The 25,419-nt window shown below is 43.7% G+C and overlaps 2 protein-coding genes across 5 annotated transcripts in view; both read left to right on the top strand.

Moving 5' to 3' along the window:
* The first annotated feature begins 1,416 nt into the window (after nt 1-1,416).
* On the top strand, nt 1,417-13,412 carry pfkfb1 (6-phosphofructo-2-kinase/fructose-2,6-biphosphatase 1). Its single transcript, XM_086122910.1, has 14 exons — nt 1,417-1,511; nt 5,849-5,974; nt 6,054-6,150; nt 6,224-6,290; nt 7,579-7,653; nt 7,806-7,862; nt 8,002-8,123; nt 8,192-8,399; nt 9,037-9,183; nt 9,804-9,908; nt 10,508-10,637; nt 10,713-10,775; nt 10,843-10,907; nt 12,487-13,412. The coding sequence occupies exons 1-14, from the start codon at nt 1,454-1,456 to the stop codon at nt 12,544-12,546; spliced, it is 1,380 nt and encodes a 459-aa protein (XP_085979036.1). The 5' UTR covers nt 1,417-1,453; the 3' UTR covers nt 12,547-13,412.
* Nucleotides 13,413-14,321: 909 nt separating this feature from the next.
* The window catches only part of itih6 (inter-alpha-trypsin inhibitor heavy chain family member 6), a 24,811-nt gene continuing 13,713 nt past the window's right edge, over nt 14,322-25,419 (top strand). For 3 of the 4 annotated variants that reach the window (XM_086122897.1, XM_086122896.1, XM_086122889.1), the window contains exons 1-4: nt 14,322-14,628; nt 15,125-15,160; nt 20,613-20,767; nt 25,190-25,300. In XM_086122897.1, coding sequence (XP_085979023.1) covers nt 14,518-14,628; nt 15,125-15,160; nt 20,613-20,767; nt 25,190-25,300 — 413 coding nt within the window. In that variant the 5' untranslated portion in view covers nt 14,322-14,517. Of the gene's footprint in view, nt 14,629-14,974; nt 15,161-20,612; nt 20,768-25,189; nt 25,301-25,419 lie in introns of those variants that run through there. The other variant, XM_086122882.1, reaches the window with a different exon arrangement.

Genomic DNA, 25,419 nt, shown 5'->3' with positions numbered 1-25,419 from the left:
GAGCATCTGGTTCTTACATGTATGGTCCAAAATAAATATTGTCAACAACCTCCTCTTCCTCCAAATTGTGAAATACCTGGATCCCCTCAGAGAAGTTTGAAAAATCACTTTGTGAATCCATTTCTGACTGGCTTTGTGCACTTTCCACATTGAGCTGTGCCATTGTTGCTCTTGAATTGACGTCACACTTTTGGATTTGTCTCTCGCCAGAGTTTTACTTCGGGAAAATTATTACTTCTTTCAAAATTGTGGAAGAAAAAGATGGGGGGTTTTTCATGTCTTAATTTATTTTGTCTAATTACTTTACTGGTGACATAAAAATATTTCACTTGGGGTTTTTTGAAATCACTTCACAGTTTGCCTTTTAAAGTTCAGCTACTTGTCTATAATTCACTGAGTTCTTTGTGTCCTGAATACGTTAAAGACATGCGAATGCAATATCAACCCAGCTAATGAATTGGCCGTTGTGCATATTAACTATGTCTGAGTTTTCATAATGTCTATTTTTTTATCAACTTACCTAGGCCAATAGGCGGGGGACACCCTGAATTGGTTGCCGGCCAATCGCAGGGCACACAGAGACGAACAACCATCCACGCCCACACTCATAACTAGGGACAACTTAAAGTGCTCAATCAGCCTGCCAGGCATGGTTTTTTTTTGGTATGTGGGAGGAAACCGGAGGACCAGGAGAAAACCTACGCGGGGAGAACATGCAAACTCCACACAGGGAGGCCGGAGCTGGAATTGAACCCGGTACCTCTGCATTGTGAAGCCACCGTGATAACCACTGGACTACCGGGCCACTAACTGACACATCACATATCCAAATACACTGGTAGAGAAGATGATTAAAATAATCACAGGGTTTTCTCTGTTTTGGTCAAATGACATACAAAGCATATGGCTTTATAGACTAGTTGTGGCTGGATTTTTTTTCCACCGAGAAGTATGTCTGACATTAATGATGATAAACAGGTCTGTGGGCAGAAATAGAGGGCCCTAAAATCAAATTTGGCCAGCCATTTACATTACAAAACCCCCCCCAAACAAACGAACTAACAAACAAAACAATTAAAATTGATGGAGCTCTCGCTATCTTATCTAAATACAGTATACATAAAAACACTTCTCACTTTCTTATGACCTTTGCCCGAGCTAGGACTCACCCTCTGCATTCTGACTGTGTGTGTGTGTGTGTGTGTGTGTGTGTGTGTGTGTGTGTGTGTGTGTGTGTGTGTGGTGTGTTATGAACTCTAGCCCTGGCAAACATTAAAGGACATCCACCACTGTGCTGGTATCATATGTCCATGTGTCATGAAAACCGGGCTGTGGCGGGTGGGGGAGTGGGGTTTGCCGGCAAATAACTTGGGCACAAGGGGCTTGATGTCTTTAAAAAGAGCATCACTTCTTCTGTCCCAGGCTGCGTGAGCTCATCTGGCGGACGTACGCAATGGAGCTTCCCCAGCTAGAACACACGGTGAGACGCAGAAGGTGTGACAGCAGCACAGGTGAGCTGCAGAGAGCCTCGCCCCATTTGTGGTTGTGTCGTATGATTAGCGTTGGGTGCCATTGGTGGAATCGTGAGTAGCACAGTTCTGAGGTTGAGGGTGAGAGATTTAAAATCTGGCCTCTGTGGCATTCCTGCATGGTGTTTCCCCAGATACTCTGGTTTCCTCAAACATTCCAAACACATGATCGTCAGCTTCATTGAAGATTTTAAATTGGCAATAACAAGCCTTCCGGACTTCTCAGCCACACTCAGGCAACATCAGTTTAAGAAATGCTGTCAAAGGTCAGATCCCCCAAAATAAAGTCACACAATATAATAATAGTTTCGTCACTTTCTTTGGTCAAATGTCACTTTGCTGTCACACTCAAAAAAGTACAAAATAGTCTGAATGAGAATGCTCAATAAGCCATCACAGGACCAAGCAAAGTGTGGTGAAACTGTTGTGATAGTGCTTTGCTTTATTTTGAAGGCCCAACTTTGGACAGGATGTTATGCCGGTGTTTCCACAGGTGTCAGAGTGTTGCCAACCTGGAGGCTTGTTATTGCCTCGACTTGGCTAAGGGGTACTTCATATATGTAAAAAGCTAATGTTGTGTGAAATAATTCATTTGATCATATCATTATTTTTCATGTACATGTAATCATTGAAAAAATATTTTAAAATATGCTTTTTTGTGAAAGTGAAACTGATAAGATGCTCAGACAAAAATATCTAATATTAATACGGACACAGATACACAACCCCCCCCATTTCCCCCTAGAACCGCAGCGGTCAACTTGGGACCAGTCCGTGGATCGCGATCGACTGGTTGGCCACCCCTTTTGTATATACTTTCTGTGACATCTTTTGTGTCGTGGTGGGAAATAGTGAAGTACTTTCGTTGTATGTACTTAATTCGAGTCGTCATATTCACAGAGAAGGCAATCATGGATTCACATACTGTATTCACAAATTTTGTGGGCAACCGCTCCCCTGTTATTTACAGAACCTCTATCTTAATCGCAGTGCTGTTTTTTTCCCCAGATACCCTGCTTAATTTGCATTTTTTTGTAAGTCACTTTTTTTCATCCCCCAAAAGATCCAGTCCTTAATTTGTCAAAAAAGGCTTGGAGCGTTTTACAACTTCCGTGGATGATGAGCTGACTTTAAAAAAGCTATAAATAGACAGAGGTCAAAAGTCATCCGTTTTTGAGATATTTCATTGATTGAGATCTTGGGACCGGTCTTAAAAGGGGGTGGGGGGTGGGGGGTGGGGGGGTGTAAGTCAATTGAGATGGTTTGGGCGATCAGGATTTCAGTGTATAGAATTTTTGTGACATTTTCTTTGGTGTTGTGCGATAAGATGTTTCTATTGAGATATGTGTCTTGGCTTGGCAAAGTTTGAGAAAAATTGCAGTGGAGAACAGAAGGCACCAGAGAGAAGGAAGGCTTTTGTATGCCACCGTAAACACATTGATTTGTTTCATGCTGAATGTGTGTTGCGTCTTCATCATCCTGCATCCCTCACATACTGTCGGGGATCCAGACAGTGTTGGTGCCACGCCAGCCAGACTAGACCTAGCTGAGTCTCATTAGGCTCTGTCACTGACACGGTCTTTTCAACATTTTGCTCATGCGGCATAATCCATTGATAATCGAACAGCCTGGAGGCCGACAAGCTCCCCCGCCCGGCCCCGATACTACACACACACACGAGCTTTCCGGGTACGTTGGCGGCACAAACGTCTGCAGGCTGCCTTATAAATGACGACACGTATTCATGTTAATCACCTTGCGCAACAGCAGAATCACGACTGGGTAAGAGACAACCACAAAGCTTTTTTCATCTTGGAGATTTGTCATTTTAAGGGGGACATGGCAATTTAAGAAACAAACAAACAAGCAAACAAAAAAAAAATCACTTTTTGTTCAATCAGTCATTGTGAGTTGACAGTAGTATGTGATGGATATGATCTATTCTATGGTGATGGGCATCTAATTTGGTATACAAGAAACCAGCAAGCCAGAAAAACAACCAATCAGAGAGAGAAGGCGTTACTTACGGGGTGTCAATCAACTGCCGTGCACTCATTGCAGGCACACCATCGCCACCTCGCAAAATCCATCCATTTTTTGATCCACTTATCCTCACAGAGGTCACGGCCGTGCTGGAACTCATCCTAGCTGTCTTCGGATAGTAGGTGGGTTCCACCCTGAACTGGTTGCCAGCCAATCACCTCGCAAAATCAATAACATTTCGTGTTACATGTTACCCGTTTAACGTACAGGTCAGCCTGAAGCTGCCAAAGCACTGGCTAAAAGGAAAGTAGTAACTGCTGCCAAGGAACTAGGAAGCATGTTCCAAATCAGAGTATGGACTTTTTAAAAAGTCAACTAAGGATGTATCTTTTTAGCTTAAATTGGATTCTGACCTTTTATTCATTCATTCATTTAATTTACTTTGAAACTGTTCGAGCAAATTCTTGACCTTAACTTCATACTCTTGTGTCCCTTTTGTAAACTGTTATGTTATCTGTAACTGACTTCATCTTTTCATTGTTTACCGGTGATTTTCTAACTGTATATTTTTTACTCTGGCATTCATTTGAATTGGCGCGAGCTGATATTTCTCATTTCATTTCTTTGTTTGACTTTTTCATCTTAATTTTCCTTTCTTGTATTTTATGGCAACTGCAATCGCGTGTTTGTGTATGCGTGCGTATGTGGCTAACATTTGCTCTGTTTTGTTCCTGTTGATTTATTATTTATTTTTATGTGTAGACGGGTCTTTTTGCTGCCATTTCCCATGCAAGAAAAGTGCTATGTAAATAAAAGTTAATTGATTGATGTTGAGTTAATCTCAAATGAGAGACGAACATCTTTGTAGATGTGGATGTCCTCCTTGAGGAGGAGTTAGGTTTAGCCTGGGTTGTGAGTGGAATTGATCACCACATGTGTTTTAAATGTGGGAGGAAGCCGGAGTACCTGGAGAATACCCACGCAAGTCCAGCAAACACAAGAAAACAAAACAAACTCCACACGGTAAGGCAGGAGTGAAGACTGGAACCCCAAGGCTCATAAATATGAGGCAGACATACTAACCTGCTTCCAGTAAATAATAACCACACAAAGCCCATAAGTCCACTCCATAGTATCATGGATGAATTCACATTTTGATATTGTATGATTGGTTCAGTAACTTCAAATTGCAACATTTGGTTTGGAATATACAAGTGACTCCAGTATGTATGCTCAAGAGCAATCAGGAAAGGTGGAGGTGCGAAGCCAATGTCATACATTTCCAAGAGAGAAACGAACTATATTTGGCTGACTGAAAAGCTTCTTCTTGTTTCCGTTTTTCCGGTAGCTGTGCTTTGCTTGAGTATTTATTATGCTGACAGCTTTTTACTTTTCCTTGTTACATTTGTACTTTCTTCTCATTATCAACAAATTTTGGAAGCTTCTCTGGTGCAAATTTGACGTAAAAAAAAAAAAAAAAACCGAAGTAGAAAAAGGTCAAGTCAACCACAGTGGAAATCTTTATTCGTAGAGTGATTGAGATTTTAAGGACTTGGCAACATGGCAGAAGATCAACCAGGGAGCATTTGCCACAACAGATTTGGAGGAGCAGGAAATCCCCCCTCCGTGGCCCTTTGGAAAAGAACTCTTTTGCCAGCTGAAAAGGCACCAGCTTCTGCAACTCAAAATGTGTCTGTCTAATCTGTAAAAAGCTGTAGGTAAGTTAAATGGCATATTTTGAATAATTTAGCAGTTTTTTGTTTGTCAATGTACATAGTGTATAGTATATGTTGAAAGTATACCATTTGTATACTTTCAATACCATCTTCACCTAGTTTAGCTGAGGTATAATTGGACATTGGTAGACATCTGTCCTTTGTTCAACTGTGACTGACACTGACTTTTACAACCCCCAGCTAACTTACCTTAAAGAAAACAGACGTTGAGACGCCGAGAAATAGGGTGACTAGTTTATGGTTTCGGAAAGCTTGAAACTGTTACTGTGGCCCCTTCTGGGCTTCCATATAAGGTAAAGGAAGACACAGACACCTCATGGGGCTGACCCCAATAGTATATATGGAGAGATCAAAATTCAAAGTGCATGGCAAAGTTCAGAATTTATTTGAATTGGCACGAGCTTGTACTCAATAAATTTGGCCTTTTCCAAAAAAAGTAAACCGTGTCACAGAATTGTTCTTGATTGCTGTCCATACCTGAGAATCGTCCAGAAGAGACCCCGGAGGAGTGTACCCAATAAGAAAATACCAATTATACGTCATTTATCCTACATCGTGCTCGAGGGGGCTCAAATTGTGTCTTTGTGTCTCCATGTCTAGCATCAGTGCCGCAGCTCTGCAACTCTCCCACACTCATCGTCATGGTGGGCCTGCCAGCCAGAGGGAAGACTTACATCTCCAAGAAGCTCACCCGCTACCTCAACTGGATCGGGGTTCCCACAAAAAGTTGGTTTTGCAGCCTCAAACAAAACAGCTCAGCGTGAACTAGGCTCCGCCTTTGCTTATTGCTGTTGATTCCCACCAGCATTCAACGTGGGCCAGTACCGCCGCCAGGCCGTCAAAACCTACGAGAACTTTGAATTCTTTAAACCGGACAACGAGGAGGCCATGAGGATCCGCAAGTACGTACGGACTGACAGCTCAAAGCGACTTGATGATGCGTTGAAGAAGTCACAGACGTGCCTTGCTTTGCAGGGCGTGTGCGGCGGCTGCCCTCAGAGATGTCACTACCTACTTCACAAGTGACCAAGGTCACGTCGCGGTGAGTCGGACCAACGTTCAAATTCTCACACGCTCGACTGAAGTGCACTCATGCACACACACTGCTGAAACACTCTAATTCCCGCCAATGAAAAGCTCTGAAAGACATGACACTCAACTGAAACATTCTCACATCCAACCTCTCTCAACACATTGAAAAAAATCTCGGACTCCACTGAAATGCGCTAATTCACGACAATGCAGCAAGTGAATTTATTCACACACACACACACACACACACACAAACACACACACACACACACACACACACACACACACACACACACACACACACAACTGAAATCACACAAACTACAGATTTTTTCCCCTCCTTAGTGTATGTCCACTACTGAAATGGTCTAACACCAGCAAAACAAAAATGTTTGCACACAAACTTTTAAAACACTCATTCACGCGACTGAAATGCTCTGATATACGCTTGTAAAATGTGGATATCAGGAAATTAGACGAGCACAAATTACTATAGCGTTTTTCATCCTGATGTTTGAGGGGATTTCGGTTGTGTGGGCTACGTGAGGTAATCCTCATTCATGTCCCTCAATGGCCTTTCATATCCATTTGTGGTAGTGAGTTACAAGCGTCTCTCCTTCAATTTATAGAATTGTCCTTCCATCCATTTTCCAAACCACTTATCTTCACAAGGGTCGCGGGCATCCTGCAGCCTCTCTCAGCTGTCTTCCCGCAGTAGGCGGGGGACACCCTGAACTGGTTGCCAGCCAATGATACAGTAAACAGATATACAGTATACCAAGGACCATTTGCACTCACAATCACACCTGGAGACAATTGAAAGTTTTCCATTAGCCTGCCATGTGTGTTTTTGGAATGTGGGAGGAAACTGGAGTACCCGCAGAAAACCCATACAGGCACGGGGAGAACATGCAAACTCCACACAGGAAGGCCGGAGCTGGAATCGAACCCTGCACCTTTGCACTGTGAGGCAGACTTGCTAACTAGTCTGGAGGAAGAACCAATCACATGCTACTTAGTTAGAAGTGCAAATGAATAAAAGGCGGCTAAAAGCAGAAGTGTACTTAATCTTGTACTTTTGTACTTAATCTGCTAGACAGTTGAAGTTTTAGGTGGGAGACCTGCTAGATTACATTTTACGAATGGATATTGTTTGACAATGCTTCGAGGCACAATAAAGAATCTTCATTTTCATCTTTATTTTTTATACATGTGTTTCCATTCGTTTTCACTATCATCACTGGTATGGAAAACAAGTGGCGAGCTCAAAGCCTTGATAGCAAATGTGCCTCACGCAGGTTTTTGATGCCACCAACACCACAAGGGAGAGAAGGGCAAACATCCTCAGCTTTGCCAAGGAGAGAGGCTACAAGGCAAGTGCAAGTGGAATGATAAAAAGGATCCACCGCCATACTCTGCTCTATCGTGTGTGTGTGTGTGTGTGTGTGTGTGTGTGTGTACACGCGCTCGTGCATGCGCGCATGCATTTTCCAACACGTTGTCTTTTAAAAGTGTTTGTGTCCAGGTTTTCTTTGTGGAGTCAATATGTGACGACCCAGAAATAATTGCAGAGAATGTTAAGGTCAGAAGCCCTCATCGCCTGTCCGCTATTCACAAAAAGTCATTACCCAAAAGTCAAATATGTCAAAGAACGCTTTGTGAGCCGTGTCTGGATACTCCGGTGCCCTCTATTAAGTATCCGAAACGCACGTTCTTCGCAGCAAGTGAAATTTGGGAGTCCAGATTACGTGAATCGCAGCATGGAGGAAGCCACGGAAGACTTTGTGCAGCGCATTGAATGTTACAAGTCCAGCTACATGCCGATAGACGACGAAAAAGACAGGTGTTGAGTCAGGATAGAGAATGTTCTCGCACAAATTTGGATCTCTCAAGTTTGTTTTCATTGAACAGAAAGCTCTCCTACATCAAAATCTATGAAGTGGGTAAAAGATACCTGGTGAATCTGGTCCAGGACCATATCCAGAGCAGGATCGTCTACTACCTAATGAACATCCACGTTGCACCGAGGTCCATCTACCTGAGCCGCCATGGGGAAAGCCAACTCAATCTTCTTGGTCGCATCGGCGGAGATTCTTCTTTGTCTGTCAGAGGATATGAAGTGAGTGTCGCGCACCGAAACACCTGAGGGATGGAAGATGACTTGCGCCTGGTTCAGACGATGAGATTTTAGCCCCATTCTTGGCCCCATTTACTGTCGTGAATGATTTTCCAGATCTGACCCAGCATATTTTGTCAAAAATGACAACACTCCTTTTCTCCCCATTTTTGGGAAAATGCATCTTGATTTTATTTTTTTTAATCAGCATTTTTCAAAGTAATTTGGGGCCGTTCATTTTTTTTTTTCTCTCAACGCAAGTCATTGGCCGCCAATTATCTGCGGCTTTTAGGTTTTCACACCTAATCCCTATTCTTGTGAGTAGCGGTGTTGTCGGTAATCATGTTGTTGATACCGCAGTTGTTGTGCCCACTGTTCTTACATCCCTCACCTCTCCATTCGATTTTTTTCTATCTACCGTCTGTCTTCTGAGCCTGGGTTCTGTTTGAGGTTTCTCCCCGAGAGGGAGACTTTACTTGACTCCGCTGCCGACTTCTCGCATGCGTCGGGTTTAGTTAGTTGATTACCGGTAGCTCCCACGTGCTTCTTGTCCTCTCTGTCAATGAGCAGAGTGCCTTGAAATAACTTCTATCGGATATAAAATTGACTTCACTTGACAAGCTCAATTCCTTGTCTACAGTATGCTGCTGCTTTGAAGACTTTCATCCAGAGTCAGAAAATTAAGGACCTGAAGGTGTGGACCAGCCACATGAAGAGAACCATTCAAACTGCACACACGCTGGGCGTCCAGTATGAGCAGTGGAAAGCTCTCAATGAAATCGATGCAGTAAGTTCCATTCTGATTCAATGAGGCAAGCGAGTGAAATCAGAGTGTAGTCCTACGTGCTTCCACCTTTCGTGCAGATATAACTTGTCAGTGTAACCTTCACTTTCTATAAAACAAACGATGCTTCTGATACTGGGTAAAGTCATTGCAATATCTTGAATACACTGCGGATTGCGTCAAATCCAGTATATGAGTCTCAGGACACTATAGTTGAACAAAATTACAGGTTTACTCAGGTTCATCTGTCTATACTCGCTTCAGTAAGGAGATTGACAGTCGCAGACTCTGTCATACAGGAAATAAGATTTCCAACCCACATTCACAAACTTAAGAAAAGAAAAATGACTCTCTATACCGCACAGCATCATTCGCTTATCATAAATAACTCAAATATACCAAAGCAATCAATAATCATCTCCAAAATAGGTCAAAATAATAACCATGGCATCAATAACACGTGCTTGAAATCTTATCAGCCTTTGGTGTCAGTTGGTGGTTTCCAAAGTTTGGGTCCAAGAACAAAAACTAACCACAGTCTCAGGAGGAAACAGTATCTCTTTTTTCAGTGTGCAACATTTCCTCCGTTGAATTGTCTTTTTTTCGTTTCCTGCTGCCCTGAGGGTGTGTGCGAGGAGTTCACTTATGAGGAGATTCAGGAGCATTACCCCGAAGAGTTTGCATTGAGGGACCAGGACAAGTTTCGTTATCGTTATCCAAAGGGCGAGGTAAGTCCTCGACCTCTGCGGACTTCAGAAATCTGCGCAAGTGCCACATGTGGAAATACGTTCATTTTACTTGGAAATGGGCAAATGCAATTTGGTTGAATAAGTGGTGACTCCTGTCATGACTGTGTAGTTGTAGACCTTTTCAGACAGGTGCTTTACTTGATTTCCAGGTAACGTGAAACCTGCCGGTAAGCCAAAAATGGGCACGAGATCAGTTCCAAGATCAGGGCTAAGGGAAGCATACAACTATTACATATACAATACAAATCACCTTGTTCTGCTTGCCAAGGGAGCTAATTGAAATTTCCAGATTATTTCAGGAATTACAGGATGTATGTTCGTTATGTCCTGAAGCTCTTCTTTCCCAAATTTAAAAGGGAATCCCCTCACCCCCGAGTACAAAGCAATGTGTTCATCATGTGTTCTTTTATGACAAGTTTTTGATTTCCTGGGTTCAACCAAATATTTTTCAGGTAAAGAGATGTTCTCTTATGTGGCTAACGGCAGTCTCTGCTTTGGACCTTTCAGCTCAGTTGTAGGTGACATTGCCTCGAAAGAGTAGAGAAAAGTTCTCTGACATGAAGTTCTCTGTGTGGCAGTCCTATGAAGACCTGGTCCATCGCCTGGAGCCTGTCATCATGGAGCTGGAGAGGCAGGAGAATGTTCTGGTCATCTGCCACCAAGCAGTCATGCGCTGCCTCTTGGCCTACTTCTTGGACAAGCCCGCAGGTACAAGAGTCATCTCGTTCTTTTGTGGTCATATTCCTTCATAATCAGTCAGCTTCCTTTTGCTTCTCTCTCAAGACCAGCTGCCCTATCTTAAATGCCCCCTCCACACGGTGCTCAAACTCACACCAGTAGCCTACGGTAAGTGTTCGCCATTGGACAGTGCGGTACCTCGGTCTTGATGCCCCGTTGTTCTTCTCGGTTGCAGGGTGCAAAGTCGAGTCATTTTACCTCAATATTGAGGCTGTCAACACGCATAGAGACAAGCCTACGGTAAGAACAAACAAACAGCTGTCAGACGAGACACTGTGTCCAAGAAATAGTTCATATGGGTGTCTTTCTTTCTTTTGATGTGTTTTATGTGAATATCCGTGTTCATCACGTGTGTGTTCCTTGCTCGTTTTGATTGTGTTTTGATTGTTTGTCTCTCTGTGACCGCTTATCAGAGGCTTTGTTTCTTTTCGCTTTTAGATTTCTCTTTGACTTGATTGAGTTCAGTGATTACTGTGAGCATGAATTCAAGTTTCTACATTTGTTGAAAATAGCCAGCAGACATGGCCACCTGTATAATTCAGTATAATCAAATATACTGTATATAAAAAGTTTCAAAGGCAATAGCACCCGGTTTTGATTGTAAAATTCGGTGCAATTCTGTTATATTTTTGTCGCAAGAGAAGTTGTCACGGGGCACGTTAAGCATTCCTCACTTATTAAAAGACCAACTGAAGTCAACATGACGCAAGACAAGAGAGAGAGAAAGAGAAAGAGAGAGCGAGAGAGAGAGACAGTCTGAACAGGTTAAATGTTTATAGAGGATCAGAGAGTGTGAGTGTGAGAGAGGGAGAGAATGTGAACACGTTAAATATTTGCTCCTGGATCAGATTGGAGGTAATTGTAACCAACGACAGAACCCAGGATGGGTTTTTTTTTCACTTTAGTCCCATTTTAAACCTAGCCTCGTCCTAGCTAGTTTGTTTCTCAAGTTTGCAAACTCCCTTTGGTTTATTGCTTTGATGGCGTGAGAGGCCAACAGCATGAAGCTATTGATACACTGCCTAGTTGGGCTTTATTGACTGATTGCTTAAGCGTTGAACTTATTGCTCATTAGCCAGCCGAAGATTCCCATACACTTGCAACTCCTTCTGGGTATCCGCTGACCGCAGTACGTCCTCAGCTTTCACGCATGTGCACTCCCCACATGGACACACCACATAGTGGGGGACATGAGCGCCATCCAAACATTCCTCTCTGATGACAAGATGCGATGACTGCTTCTGACTCAAATGGGAAAATTATGATTCAGCGTTCGTTTTCAACAGCCAATTCACAATGCTATTATCGTCATCAGTGATTCGTGCACGGCCCGATTTAACATACAGGTATACCCAACAAAGAAGTCCTGGATCGGACCCGATTTCATCTGCCACACCCGGTGACAATCAGACTAGTTGAGGATATGTAAGGAACAAGAACTGCAGGGTGCTTGGTTTCCTTGTCGTCACTTGCTTGGATTGCCTCAGCCAAGTCTCTCAACGGCTCTTTTAGTGTCTTTGTGTGTGTTTGTTCAATTGCATGACTGCATTACACAATACAGCCTGGATTGCTGGATTGCAGCATTAAATCTTGATGCACAAAGTGTTAAATTATTTACATTCTAGTTTTGTCATGACTCTTTTTCATTACGTACAAGATGATAGATTGTTAATTTTTTTTCCTTATTGAAAAACAAAAGCATTTCATTTTTATTTAGGGGAGGAGGGGGCATTCAATTCACTTTTGTTTTTGTTTTCAATGGCAAATTCCGCCCTTATGTGTCCTTGTGGAAATCACATTTCATATGTTGATGTTGTAGAATGTGGACATCAACAGGAACCCAGAAGAAGCCCTGCAGACGGCTCCTGATCACATTTGAACAATGTGCCGTGCAAATGGCAAAGACGGGATACGGCTGGCATCTCGGACCTCGTTGTGGAATCCACACAGCAGTTGCCTTGGCCTTCAAGCCTCCCGTAGCGAGCTGCTTGAAGCGCTCGACATCGAAGGGCAGCAGCTGGAAGGTTGATTGCGTCACTGCATTTTCTACATGACGTGAAAGCATGGCGTTTGAAGGGCAAACGCTATCTTGATGGGGATGACTTCCTGTGTGACTCTCAAGATATATCTAAAGCCAGTTTGACACCTATTTCAAAAGAGGCTTAAGAAATGTAGCATTTAGCATGAAGTTCACCAAGAAGGACATTGACAAAATAAAAATAGCAACTACAAAACAAACTGACCATTCCAAAAATATGCAATCAAAAATATTCAAAGTGCGTGAAAATATGCTGGTCATGGTACTTTTACCCTCCTCTGATACGCTTGGAGTATATATGTAATAACATCATTTCTGATGATTGCTGACCACCACCAGCACAATAGAAACGCAGTAAACCGTGACTGCACAGTGACTGTCTTCACGAGTGACATCTCATCTGATGGAATCACCGCTGAGCCAAACATGTTTTGTACCAGCCGTCCCATAGTAGTTTCTCATGACCTTGTGTGACTGAGCCGAAGCTTAGCATGTTTGCCAGTAAAAAGGAAACCACCACCTATTTTTGTTTGCCTAGGGAACCTATCCTCATTATTTGGACATAAACTTTCCAACACTGTTAAATAAAGACATTTATTGTTTTAGTAGGCCCGCAAAAGGAAATCATGTCTGTCAACTGTCATCTTCCTGGTCCCTTTGCTAAAATCTGTACCAAAATGTTCAACTGTCACGTGTATTAATAAATAACGTCGAGATTTTGCATTATTGTTTTTTTTTTTTTGTTACTGTACCCTTTTCACAGTAACTTGAACAATAACGGAACAAACTAACTACTATGCTTGATTTCTGATTGTAAAACTAGTAATCTATCAATTTGTTGTGTATTAAGTACTAATACGATGATAAATTTGGTTTCACCCTCAGATGGGAGCCACAACTACAAAGGGGCCTGCGACAAAAAAAATGAGTTTAACGTCCCTCGTTTTACGTGTTGTGTTTTACTGCCCTCAAGTGGTAAAGTCGAGCACACCAGAAAGTGCACTACAGTGTCCGTGAAATTGAAGCCATTAGTGTGGCTACAACTATTTCATTCTTTGCGTTCTAGTTAATGACGTAATTCTATGTTTTCATAGAGTAAAATATTTACGTGTGCTTTTCTTTCAGTGGGCCAAGATGATTGGGGAAATGCGTGTTTTGAATTACGAGCGTGGCACAAGAACATTTTCAACTCGGATATCAAGGCGTTGCTGCTCGTTGACTGTTTACGTACCTTTTGACTTTTTTTTCGGATATCAAGGCGTTGCTGCTCGTTGACTGTTTACGTACCTTTTGACTTTTTTTTTCGTGTCCTCTTTTTTTTAACGTATAGCACATGAGTTGAATCTATGGTAAAAGTTGTAGTTACAGAGTGAGCGTACTTTTTGCCACCTCTGCCGAAGTCCACGTGTGCGTCCGAGCTCAAATAGTGAAAGGACTCCAGTGTGACGGGCAGAGAGAACACCAAAACTGCAGGCTGGTATTTTATTTATTTTTCCTCCGATAGCTGAGCGTGCATGACATCAATCCGTCATTCCATTCCTGAATCGGAGTGGCAGCAGCCCGTGAAATTTGCAGTACGCACATAAGAGCTGCTCTCAACCCTACTTTGACTTTTTTTGTCCATCTTCGAGTCATCATTTTGCTCTGAGTTTTTTTTTTCCACGGACCTGGGGGAGGAGGGAAGAGTAGGAGCCTCAAACAAGCAGGCAGGCAGCGTGCGTGTGCCTAATGGTTAGTGGTTAAAATATGAGGTGCGTCATTCCTCCGGACATCATTTAACATTTGTTTTAGCGCCCCAAAAGCCGCTCGATCATGGGAATGATGCTTTTGAGTATCCAGTGCTTTTTGCTTTTCTTCCTGTTTTACGCGCAAGAGGGATTATCTCGGGATTATTCGGCTCATCCTGGACAAAATCTTCCAAGGGTGAGGACATTTTTCCCTTGATGCTATGTAACGGTGAAGAATTTCATTTTCTAAAAAGGGTGCGCTAAATTCATGTTCATGCTCTTACACACTTTGAATATTACAGTTTACCTTTTAATCGTCTCCACTTTTTGTGCACAATCAATTATGAGAAAGAAGTTAAATGCTTCCCACACAATTTCCACACTCCAAATTTGTGTTTGCCCGAAGTACCCGGATGTGTGGTAATGTATTGACACAGCAATGACTTGTGTGCCAAAAGAACATTTGAAACCGACGCGTGCGCCTTCCTGCATTGCCCACCGCGTACAGTGAGAGCATTTATTTATTTCCCCTCCATTCGTGAATGGTTGAGATTCATCGCACACAGGCTGGAGTGTGGCCAGCCTCAACTTCAAACCTACGAGACCCAACATTAGTTGTCTTCATAATTAAATGGCTGCAGCTTGATGTTCTCTTCCTATTATTCTCACTGCGGCTCTTGCGTCTGTTGCAGAGACCCAAATGCCAAAGCAAAGCGACCAGACCAGTGGTGAGTTTCTACTCGGCTCTCTACTAGCTGCTGCCATCGACAGTTGTTGTCATCTTTGCAGAAGCAGAATTCATAGCATGGGGGTTTCAGTGCACACGTTAGGTCAGTGATTCTCAAAATTTCAACACCAAGTGCCACCCTAAAAATCGAGTACCTGTTCCACAGTCGAAATCATATTCATCAAATCGGGCCGTTTTTTAAACTCAACATTGCTGTTAATCACTGTAACATTATGCATGGACAGTATGTTTGGACATTAGCACTGCACATATATTAAGGAAATAAAAACTGTTTTCAAATAATGATACAATTGAAATGTACTGCGGCAGCAGGTGCTTGACTGGTTAGCATGTCCACCTCACAGTGAAGAGGTGCGGGGTAAGATTCTAGGGCCCGGCCTTTTTGTGTGGAGTTTGCATGTTGTCCCAATGCCTGCGTGGGTTTTCTCCAGGTACTCCTGTTTTCCTCCCACATTACAAAAATATGCATGCTAGGACACCCTAAATCAGGGGTGCCCAAACTTTTTGGATCGAAGATCTACTTTTCGATCAACTAACCTCCCAGGATCTACCCGTACCGGCGCGCACGTGCGCACACACACACACACACACACACACACACACACACACACACACACACACACACACACACACACACACACACGCACACACACACGCACGCGCGCGCATGCCATGATGAGAAACAGCTTGAAATGGAGGCATGCGACGCACTTTTGCAGCCTGTTAACTATCATAGCTCACACGTACCGTTTTAAAGTGCTTCCCTGGGCCCTCCTAGATTCCTATTCTTTGCCCGTGCCCTCGGTGAATTGTACACGAAGCAAACTCTGAATGAGAATCATGACGATAAAAGATAGAGCGCAACAGCTCTGATCACAAGCTGCAATTGCAAACTGCTGAGCGCTAACAACTTCCGGTGACGTAATCACGCCACCGTAAATTTAGGATTTACCTGCTTTATTTTATTTTTTAAATATTTTTTTAGTGAAAATGAGACTGATAAGATGATTAGGGTGCAGTGTACAGGTATATTAACACAAAAAATATATTACCAACATGTACAAAGACACACAAATGGATGTTTTGTTTTTTTCTCCTCGACACTCCTCGGATCTACTTGGGACCTGTCTTAGATCTACCGGTAGATCAGGATCGACCTAATGGGCACCCCTGCCCTAAATCAAGGCCACCAACCTTTTTGAAACTAAGATCTCCTTCTTGGCTACTGATTAATGCGGAGGTCTACCAGTTTGATAGTATGCACTTCTGAAATAAAATTGCTCGAACTACCTTCATATGTTTTAATTCATGATTAATGATATTCATTTCTAAGAAGACACTGATCACATAAGCGATTTCTCACAATAATTATGAAACGAATATCAATTGGCCACACTTTATTGGAAATATCTGCCACTGTTCACATTTTGAAATGATCGCTTCTACAATATTCCTGGAGAGTCACAATGTCTCATCACTAGTGAGCTATTTTGTAGTACAGCACAGTATTCTCGCTAAGTGTGATTGTGAGTGCGACTGGTTGTTCGTCTACGTGTGCCCTGTGATTGGCTAGCAACCTGTTCAGGGTGTACCACGCCTACTGCCCGAAAACAGCTGTGATAGGCTCCAGCATGCCCGCGACCCTCTTGATGATGAGCTCATTAGAAAATGGATGGATGAAATGTACTGCTCAAAAAAAAAAAAAAAACACTCTTAATATAAGTTTGAAAACAAAGAGTCCTAAAAGGTTACATGCAAATGTATTGAACTTACAAGTTAAATACAACTGAACTGGATTGAACAAATGCATTGTCATGGATTCCCAAATATTGAAACCACATTGCTATTGTCAACTCAGGTAGTTAGCAGCCTGATTTCCATGGCAACTAAATTAAAACGTGTTATGGAAACACTTCAACCGGAATAAACAGGCCGAAACCAATTACAGTCGGTTTAACAGAAGTGGGGTATTCCTTTTGCCAAACCGATTCAAATAAACTTATCATCATGTAAACGGTGAGTCAGAATGTTGTCAGGCTGAGCGTGCTCTATTTTAACGGAAGAGAGTGTTGACATTGTTTAACAAAATATGAAAATATGGCATCTTCCAAACAGAGCACAATTTATGGTCCGCAATGGCTTCCTTTTTATACAATTATAAAGATGGCAAAATAATGGCAACTGCTGTGCCAAAGAGGCGGCTGACCTCAATCTTTAGAATCACATCAATCTGCTCATGTCACAAGTCTGTAAAACGGCTTTTCTAATGAAATGGAGTGGCACATGGAAACATCAGACTTGAAGAGATCACATGTACAGTAAACGGTTGACCTGAGATCTTCAACGGGAAAAATTTCAATTGAAATGACCAAAAGTCTGCACGTAAACCCGGCCAGTCTTCCCAAAGTAGGAGCATTGGCTGTGGGATCGCACTCAGTGTTGGTTGACCGCACCGCGCTCAGCAGGCGCCGGCGTGGCTCGTGTAAACAAGCAGAGGGCCAGAGACTGCATGCGGGGATCCGCTTTGTGTTGTTGAGTCAGTGGAGGGAATGTGAGCGTTCCCTGCCATTGAAAAAGGACAAACATGGGCCTCACGCCACCGCTGGCAGCATGACAACACTGACCTACCTGTGTTTTTTTGTGTCTTATTACACATTGATGATTCCCTGCGCTGTTACATTTATCTGGTGTGTCTTTGCTCATCTATGCCAGCCACGTATAGTGACAGGCAGAACAATGACATGCTTTTCCAATAGATGGCAGATGGTACCTTTGTACGATTAGCCTGTTGCCTTTCATCAAAGCGTTGAGAGCTTTTTGTTCTAAACAGGCCCACACTACACACAAAGTACCTCATTGATGCAACCGAGAAGCTTTTTTTAGTTGGTGAGCTGTGACATTTTTTTTCTCATACAAACTATATGTTCAGAAGGGAATAGAGGTTGAACAACTGATCGATTAATTGAAATCTAATCTGTGATCACATTAAATGACACCTATTTTTAAAATAGTCATCATTTAGAAACGTTGTTGAGCCAAAAACTGCTCAAATCCTCTGATTTTGGTCTTTTAGTGGTAATAATTCTCCCATTTAGTCCCAAATAGTCATCTTCCATTCATTCATTCATTCATCTTCCGAACCGCTTGATCCTCACTAGGGTCGCGGGGGTGCTGGAGCCTATCCCGGCTGTCTTCGGGCAGTAGGCGGGGGACACCCCGAATCGGTAGCCAGCCAATCGCAGGGCACACAGAGACGAACAACCACGCACGCCCCCACTCACACCTAGGGACAATTCAGAGTGATCAATCAGCCTACCATGCATGTCTTTGGAATGTGGGAGGAAACCGGAGGACCCGGAGAAAACCCACGCAGGCCCGGGGAGAACATGCAAACTCCACACAGGGAGGCCGGAGCTGGAATTGAACCTCCCTGTGAAGTCGACGTGCTAAGCACTGGACTACCGGGCCGCCCTAGTCATCTTCCATGAAAGCATATTCGTGTTTCATCATAATAAGACATTTGTAAATATCTGCTTTTATTTTGGAAAACACGGATCAACTTTTTTGTTGGTTTTCTGGCATGTTACAGAACAAAGCAGTACAGTAAATGAATCATCATCAATTTTTGTTTGTGTATTTTCTGAGCTGTCAGTTTGAAATAGTGGCCTGTTTTTAAACGGAACTAAAAATATTTTGCTTCCATTCAATTAATCAGGAAAAAAAATTAACAGATGAATCAGTTATTAAAACAATTGGCACTTGCAGCCCTTGCTGCACTAGATCACACTACATTGTGCTTTACAGTACAGTTGTCCCTTGAGATGGGAGTCAAATCTGTTCCACGTCCACGCTCGTATCTCTCAGCACTTGTATCGCAAATCATCTTTCACCATTAAAATGAATGGAAAGGCAGGTAAGCACCCCAAATTTGTTTTTTTTAATGGGGTTTTTTTCATACAAACTGCATTCATCAATATTGTACACTGCGGTCCGCCTATATCACTGGTGTCAAAGTCAAGGCCCGGTGGCCAGATCCGGCCCGCCACATCATTTTATGTGGCCCGTGGGAGCAAATCATGTGTGTCAACTTTCATGATCCTTGCTGAAATCTATACCAAAATGTGATATTGTCATGGGTAATAAACAATGTTGAGATTTTGCATCGGTCCTTCGAGGGAAGCCGTAACTTCCAAGTGGCTTGCGACAAAAAATGAGTTTGACACCCCTGGCTTATATCATAGCCTTTCTTGCTAAGTGGTCTTGCAGTTTGTACTCTCTTTTTTTTTTTTTTTTTGGACAATTTGTAGAATGTTTTTGTTCCATCCATTGCACTTTCGCTCTCACTCAATGTACGCGTTTGTATTATTTTACGTGCTCTAAATGCTATAAAAACATACCAAGGGGAGCTTTAAATCGGGTATTTTTTTATTGCGGATTTCATTTATTGCGGTGGGGTCAGGAATGTAACCCTCAGGGAGAAGGGGCATGACTGTACTTTATGAAAACACCCAGTCATAACACTGGTCCTCCTGCAACCTGCAAACACGGAAAACATGACTGCACCCAATGTATGGTCCTAACATTTTCTTCTGGTGATGCTGGTGGTTGGCAAAACAGTCAAATGGCGCATTAGCAGGACCGCCTGCAATTGTCCTTCCACCCCAAGGAAACCAATGTGAATCGATGGTGGCCAACCTTTTTAGAACCGAGAGCTTCTTGTTGGCTACCGATTAATGCCGAGGGAGGGCTACGAGTTTGGACTACGACACTTCTGTGGCTGCTTCAGGGTCAACGATACTTCAGTTACAGGTCATTCATACTAGTGCTGTGAATAGCCAGTATTTTCCTCATTCAAATGTGGATTGATTTTAATTCAGTTGTAACCATGTCAGAAAATATGGGAAACTGGCGATTGCTATCAAAAGTAAAGCAGACCGTCGCAAATGTATTGTTTTGACGTTACACAAAGATAATCAGTCTGCTTTCATGGAGGACGACACAAATAAAATATCTACAGTTGACAGGCTGAAATGGGAGGACTTGGACAATTTTAAATTAGGTCTCTAAAAAATTGATCGCCGATATACAGTAGATCATCAATCTTAATTGATCATCGATTAATTGTCGGTGAATCGATTAAGTGTTGCACCTCTACGCCCCGCACACTTCTTAGAAGCAATGTGACGCATAAGATCGAGAGAATAGACTGTTGGCAATGAGTGAACACAATTTCATCGAAGAAATTCAAATGAAGGTTTTAAATGCAGTTCAGTGGCCGTGCTCCTGGTGATGACATGACACACTTGTGTCCACTGAAGTAGCTGCTGCGTGACGTTGACACCTCTAGAAGAAGGCAACAGTTGTGAGCACCATGCAGGAGTAAGATGCATGAGCTTTTCCTTTTCACATGTTCGTCTGTACACTGCCTACAGCTGAAGGTGACGGATTACCACGTCAAGTGTTGTGTGGTGTCCCGCTACGCCGTCACCAGCGTGCAAAGTTCCATCTGGAACCAGATGGCCATCACCAAGGAGGCCGCCTTCGAGGTGGACCTGCCTTCCTCCGCCTTCATTTCCAACTTCTCTATGTAAGTCCATATTTTCACTCCTATTTACACAAAGGGGCCTGAGGAGTCGGACAGCAAAGCCCAGATATTGGCCGGGAAGATGGACTGACGACGAATGACCTCGGCCTTGTTCACAGCCGCATCAGCCCAAAGCGTGCTTCTTTTAAATGCATCGGCTTAAGCGTGTCCTCAAAATTAGCTATCCCCAACCTGACACACCTCTGTATAGATTTTACGCCACACGCCGCACTAGATTTATAAATATAAAGAATAAAAATAGAGCCCAAGGGTTTGATTTTTATATATTCTCATTTTATATATTTTAAAAATAGATGTCCTAACTTGGCAGGGTTGTTTAGTCTTTTATGTGGCGTTTCAAATTTACAAGACATATTTTGCTCTAAACTATTAACACATGCTAATGGGTACCTTGTGCCCCTTTGGTTTCCCATTGTATGCTAGCATTAAGATAGCGGAAGATGTGTAGTTGTTTTAAAGAGACAATGTGTAAAGTACAAGTGAGGGTGTCCACCAAAAAATTGGAGCATTGTTTTAAAGAAGGTCGGCCCAGTGGTCGACTGGTTAGCGCATCGACCTCACAGTGCAGAAGTGCGGGTTTCGATTCCGGCTCCGGCCTTCCTGTGTGGAATTTGCATGTTCTCCCCGTGCCTGCGTGGGTTTTCTCCGGGTACTCCGGTTTCCTCCCGCATTCCAAAAACATGCATGGCAGGCTGATTGAACACGCTAAATTGTCCCTAGGTGTGAGTGTGAGCGCGGATGGTTCTTTGTCTATGTGTGCCCTGCGATTGGCTGCCAACCAGTTCAGGGTGTACCCCGCCTACTGCCCGAAGACAGCAGGGATGGGCTCCATCACGCCCTGCGACCCATGAGAAGATTAGCGATCAGAAAATGCATAGATGGATGGATGGATGGATGTTTTGAAGAATCACTTATTGTCTGCCAACGGCAGCACGTTGTGAAGTAAGTCACCATTCACCACTCATGTCTCAAAAGGAAGAGAAAAAATATGGGCAACCCCACAAGTCGGGTCACTCGTGTCTCAAAGCACCACTGTACGAGAATATCCACAACTGAACTTTATGAAAGGCCTAGTGAAGTCTTGATGTTTTCCTCCACGTTAGGCGACAGATTGGGACCAAAGAGCATTCATTTCAAGAGCAAATATATGATCCAAATAGAAGTTGTGAGAAATTACGCAAGGCGTCAGTGGGTGGGGCATCATTTGATTACTAAGGGTGTTGGGAAGCGCGCTCATTTCAAAGTGCTAAATATAAACAAAACAAATAAGTCAACAGCGCACACCGGTAGCCACCGCGGCGCTCGGAAGCGGGAACCTGAGAGAGCATGAATGCCGCCTTTTGTGCGCGCTGGGCAGAAAGTTCATGGAGGAAACGACAGCAGTTTGCCCAGCGTGGCCTCCCCCCCTTGGCGGCGGCACAGTTGACTGAGGCCCGCTGCCAAGTGGGAGATGCCGCCTTTAGACTTTTTAATTATGTGCGAGTCTGCAGCTATTTAAGATCTTTTTTTTGCACCTATCCATATTTTCACACACTCAGAGCCTGTGTCGCCAGCAAATACCCAGAGGGAACACAAATGTTGTGCAAGGCATTGGTTGTACGCGTGAGACTTAGAAAGCTTTGTCGGTGGACGTACAGCCGCTCCTTCACCTCTCCAGCGCGGAAGTACAAGCGCCTTCCATTTTCAACTCAGACCTTCTCATGCACGTGGCCCGGACAAGACGCGTTTCATGCCTGAGGGTTTATTTTTCATGGTGTTTGAAGGTTTTTTTTTCTCCCGGGATATATTTATTCGAAGGATTTGACCTTAATTTAACACCTTGTCATGTGACTCCAGCGGTCAGCAGAAATGAGGAAGTCGGCTGTGTGAATTGGAACACACTCGGAGAGTCAGCTTGGCTCGGGGATTTTGTTGGGTGCTGCCCACGTCGGGGAAATTATTATTTTTCCACTCTGCCTGTTTTCGAGCACAACCACTTTTCACACGCCATCCGCTGTTAACAAGCAACATGTGTGTGGCACTCGATCAATGAAGGTCAATCGCTCAAGCATTCTGAAACACTGTGGTACCCTTCCGTGACGCCGGTCCGACTTCAAATTGCTCGGAAAAAAGAATTCCCGTCGAGCTCAATTATCCACCCTTCCAAAAGGCACAGCACTTAACCTCCTGGCTGGTCACGGTTGTGCAGGAGTCTGTCCCAGCTGATTTTGGGCAACAGACAGTTACGCTTCGGACTGGTCGCCTGCCAACCACAGGGCACATATAAACCAGCCACACTAACATTCATGCCAAAGGAAAATTTAGAGTCTTCGGTTAACCAAGCGGGCGGCCCGGTAGTCCAGTGGTTAGCACGTCGGCTTCACAGTGCAGAGGTACCGGGTTCGATTCCAGCTCCGGCCTCCCTGTGTGGAGTTTGCATGTTCTCCCCGGGCCTGCGTGGGTTTTCTCCGGGTGCTCCGGTTTCCTCCCACATTCCAAAAACATGCATGTCAGGCTGATTGGACGCTCTAAATTGTCCCTAGGTGTGAGTGTGGGCGTGGATGGTTGTTCGTCTCTGTGTGCCCTGCGATTGGCTGGCAACTGATTCAGGGTGTCCCCCGCCTACTGCCCGGAGATGGCTGGGATAGGCTCCAGCACCCCCCGCGACCCTAGTGAGGATCAAGCGGTTCGGAAAATGGATGGATGGATGGTTAACCAAGCATTTATCTTTTTTGGAAGATGGAAATCGCAGTATCTGGGGAACATGTAAACTCCACACAGGGAGTTCCGCAGCCTGGATTTGAACCCACGACCTCTCAACTCTGAGGCTGATGTGCTTACCAGGCGGCTGCCATGCCATCCGAAAGTGAACAGTTTCAACTAAAATGAAAACTTTTTTGAGAGAGAAATGGCGAAAATGTGCCTCCTTCCAGTTGGGGCGGGGAGGGGGCAACAAAATGCATCAGGTTTATAAGTCCACATATTGCTGTATTTTTTTATATTTGATAAGATAAGATAAGAAAACCTTTATTAGTCTCGCAATGGAGAAATTCCTAATTCACAGCAGCAAAGTTATGAAAGGAAGAAGTAGAACAATAAAATATAGGAGCTGCTGGAAAGGCAGCCACTCTCGCGGCGCCATTTTGAAGTCAAAATAACACAACACAACACATAGGACACAGACAGTCATGCAATCTTCACCACTTTTCTGCATACACTTTGTTGTCTGAAGCAGTTCTAGATGAAAGAGGAGAGGATCAAAGTGTCCTTTCACCAGTGGATCAGAGACGTCATGCTGAAAATGTGCACACGTCTGCTACAAGCTAAGTTTTGAAAGCAAACACGAAGCTGTTGCGTCCATTGACGAAAAGAGATTAATTCACTTCTCCTGATCCACTAATCCGCTTCAAACTCCAAGCCGCGACTCCCAGTTCCAAATCCGCATCGGCGCTCCGCGCTAACGCTCCTTTCTTCTCATCGTCGGCTCCTCAAGCCGTACATCCACCCAGCCGCAGACCGTTCAACAGCACCGATCTCTCTGCCGAACAAAGCGGGGCTGTGAAAAGTGCTGCCCATTACAGGCGCAAGACACAAGCGCCCCGGGACTGTCCAGCAACGACAGTCAAATGGCGCCGACATTCCTCCCAGACAAAAACAGTGCTGGTATACCCATGCTGCCGAGAAGGCGCAACCACCAAGCACAGAGTCTCCTCCTTGATGAATGGCGTGGCCAAAAAATGCTGAAAAAAGTCCACATCAGGTCCACACGACGTAATAACAAACACAAAGTGACAAAACAAACACAAAAACAACAAAAAAAGCAAGGCTCATGAGAGCACTTGCCGACGGCTGCCTACTCGGGCGCCATCTTGACTTCAATTTGCTCATTTGCTTACACAAATCAGGATTATGCTGCAATACATTTTCCCCAACTATATTTTAGCTCCCTAGGACGAGGCAGGCTTCAGTTTCCTAATGAAGAGAAATAAACCCTAAATTGTCATTAATTCCCCATGAAACATTTCCAACTTGGTAGATTCTTGGAATTTTCAACCCCAGAAGCGCGACATCTCAACTGAGTGACTAACATCTTTGTTTGACGGGAAGAGCTCATTTTAGCCTGCGTTGTGAGCAGATGTCATAGAGAACTGTGGACGTACATGTGCCCGTCTGGCACATTTTTTTTTTTCAAAATCAAACCATTTGTAATTTGATTTTCACTGTCATGTTTTAGACTAGTGTTTTGGGATCACGGTTTGTGGTATCGTTAAGGTTTCAACTATTAATATAGGCAAGAAAGCTTTTTTTTTGTTGGGGGCGTCTATTTGTGGCAGGCCCCGTGAAGTGTGGCGATTGTTGTAATGGGGCCACTGTGAGTGGCAGGGTGCGCCACGTCTCCTGGATCTCTTTCGTCCTTTCCATCAGCACATCCGGCGGCAAGGTGTACGCGGCCCAGGTGAAGGAACGAGCCACTGCCAGGAAAATATACGACGCTGCAAAGAAGCAAGGAAAAACTGCAGGACTGATTGCAACCAAGTTAGTTCAAGACACATGAATTTACTGGACTGTGCAAAAATATTGGGCCACCATTTGGTTTGTTGTTTCCACATTGCTGTATTGATCGTATTTATTTTATTTTCCCCATTGTGCACCAA

Source organism: Hippocampus guttulatus, chromosome 1 (genome assembly GCF_054856545.1).
Source record: "Hippocampus guttulatus isolate MCC_2025c chromosome 1, RoL_Hgut_1.0, whole genome shotgun sequence".
NCBI classification, from domain to species: Eukaryota; Metazoa; Chordata; class Actinopteri; order Syngnathiformes; family Syngnathidae; genus Hippocampus; species Hippocampus guttulatus.
Note: the sequence above shows the minus strand (reverse complement) of the source record. Positions and strands in the feature narration are given on the sequence as shown.

What these genes read in the sequence shown, in the direction of transcription:
- pfkfb1 (XM_086122910.1), top strand. Translation starts at nt 1,454, where the DNA reads ATGGAGCTTCCCCAGCTAGAACACACGGTGAGACGCAGAAGGTGTGAC. An exon ending in GAGGCCATGAGGATCCGCAA is followed by an intron (nt 6,151 to 6,223) that starts GTACGTACGGAC and finishes CTTGCTTTGCAG; the next exon opens with GGCGTGTGCGGCGGCTGCCC. An exon ending in TAATTGCAGAGAATGTTAAG is followed by an intron (nt 7,863 to 8,001) that starts GTCAGAAGCCCT and finishes CGTTCTTCGCAG; the next exon opens with CAAGTGAAATTTGGGAGTCC.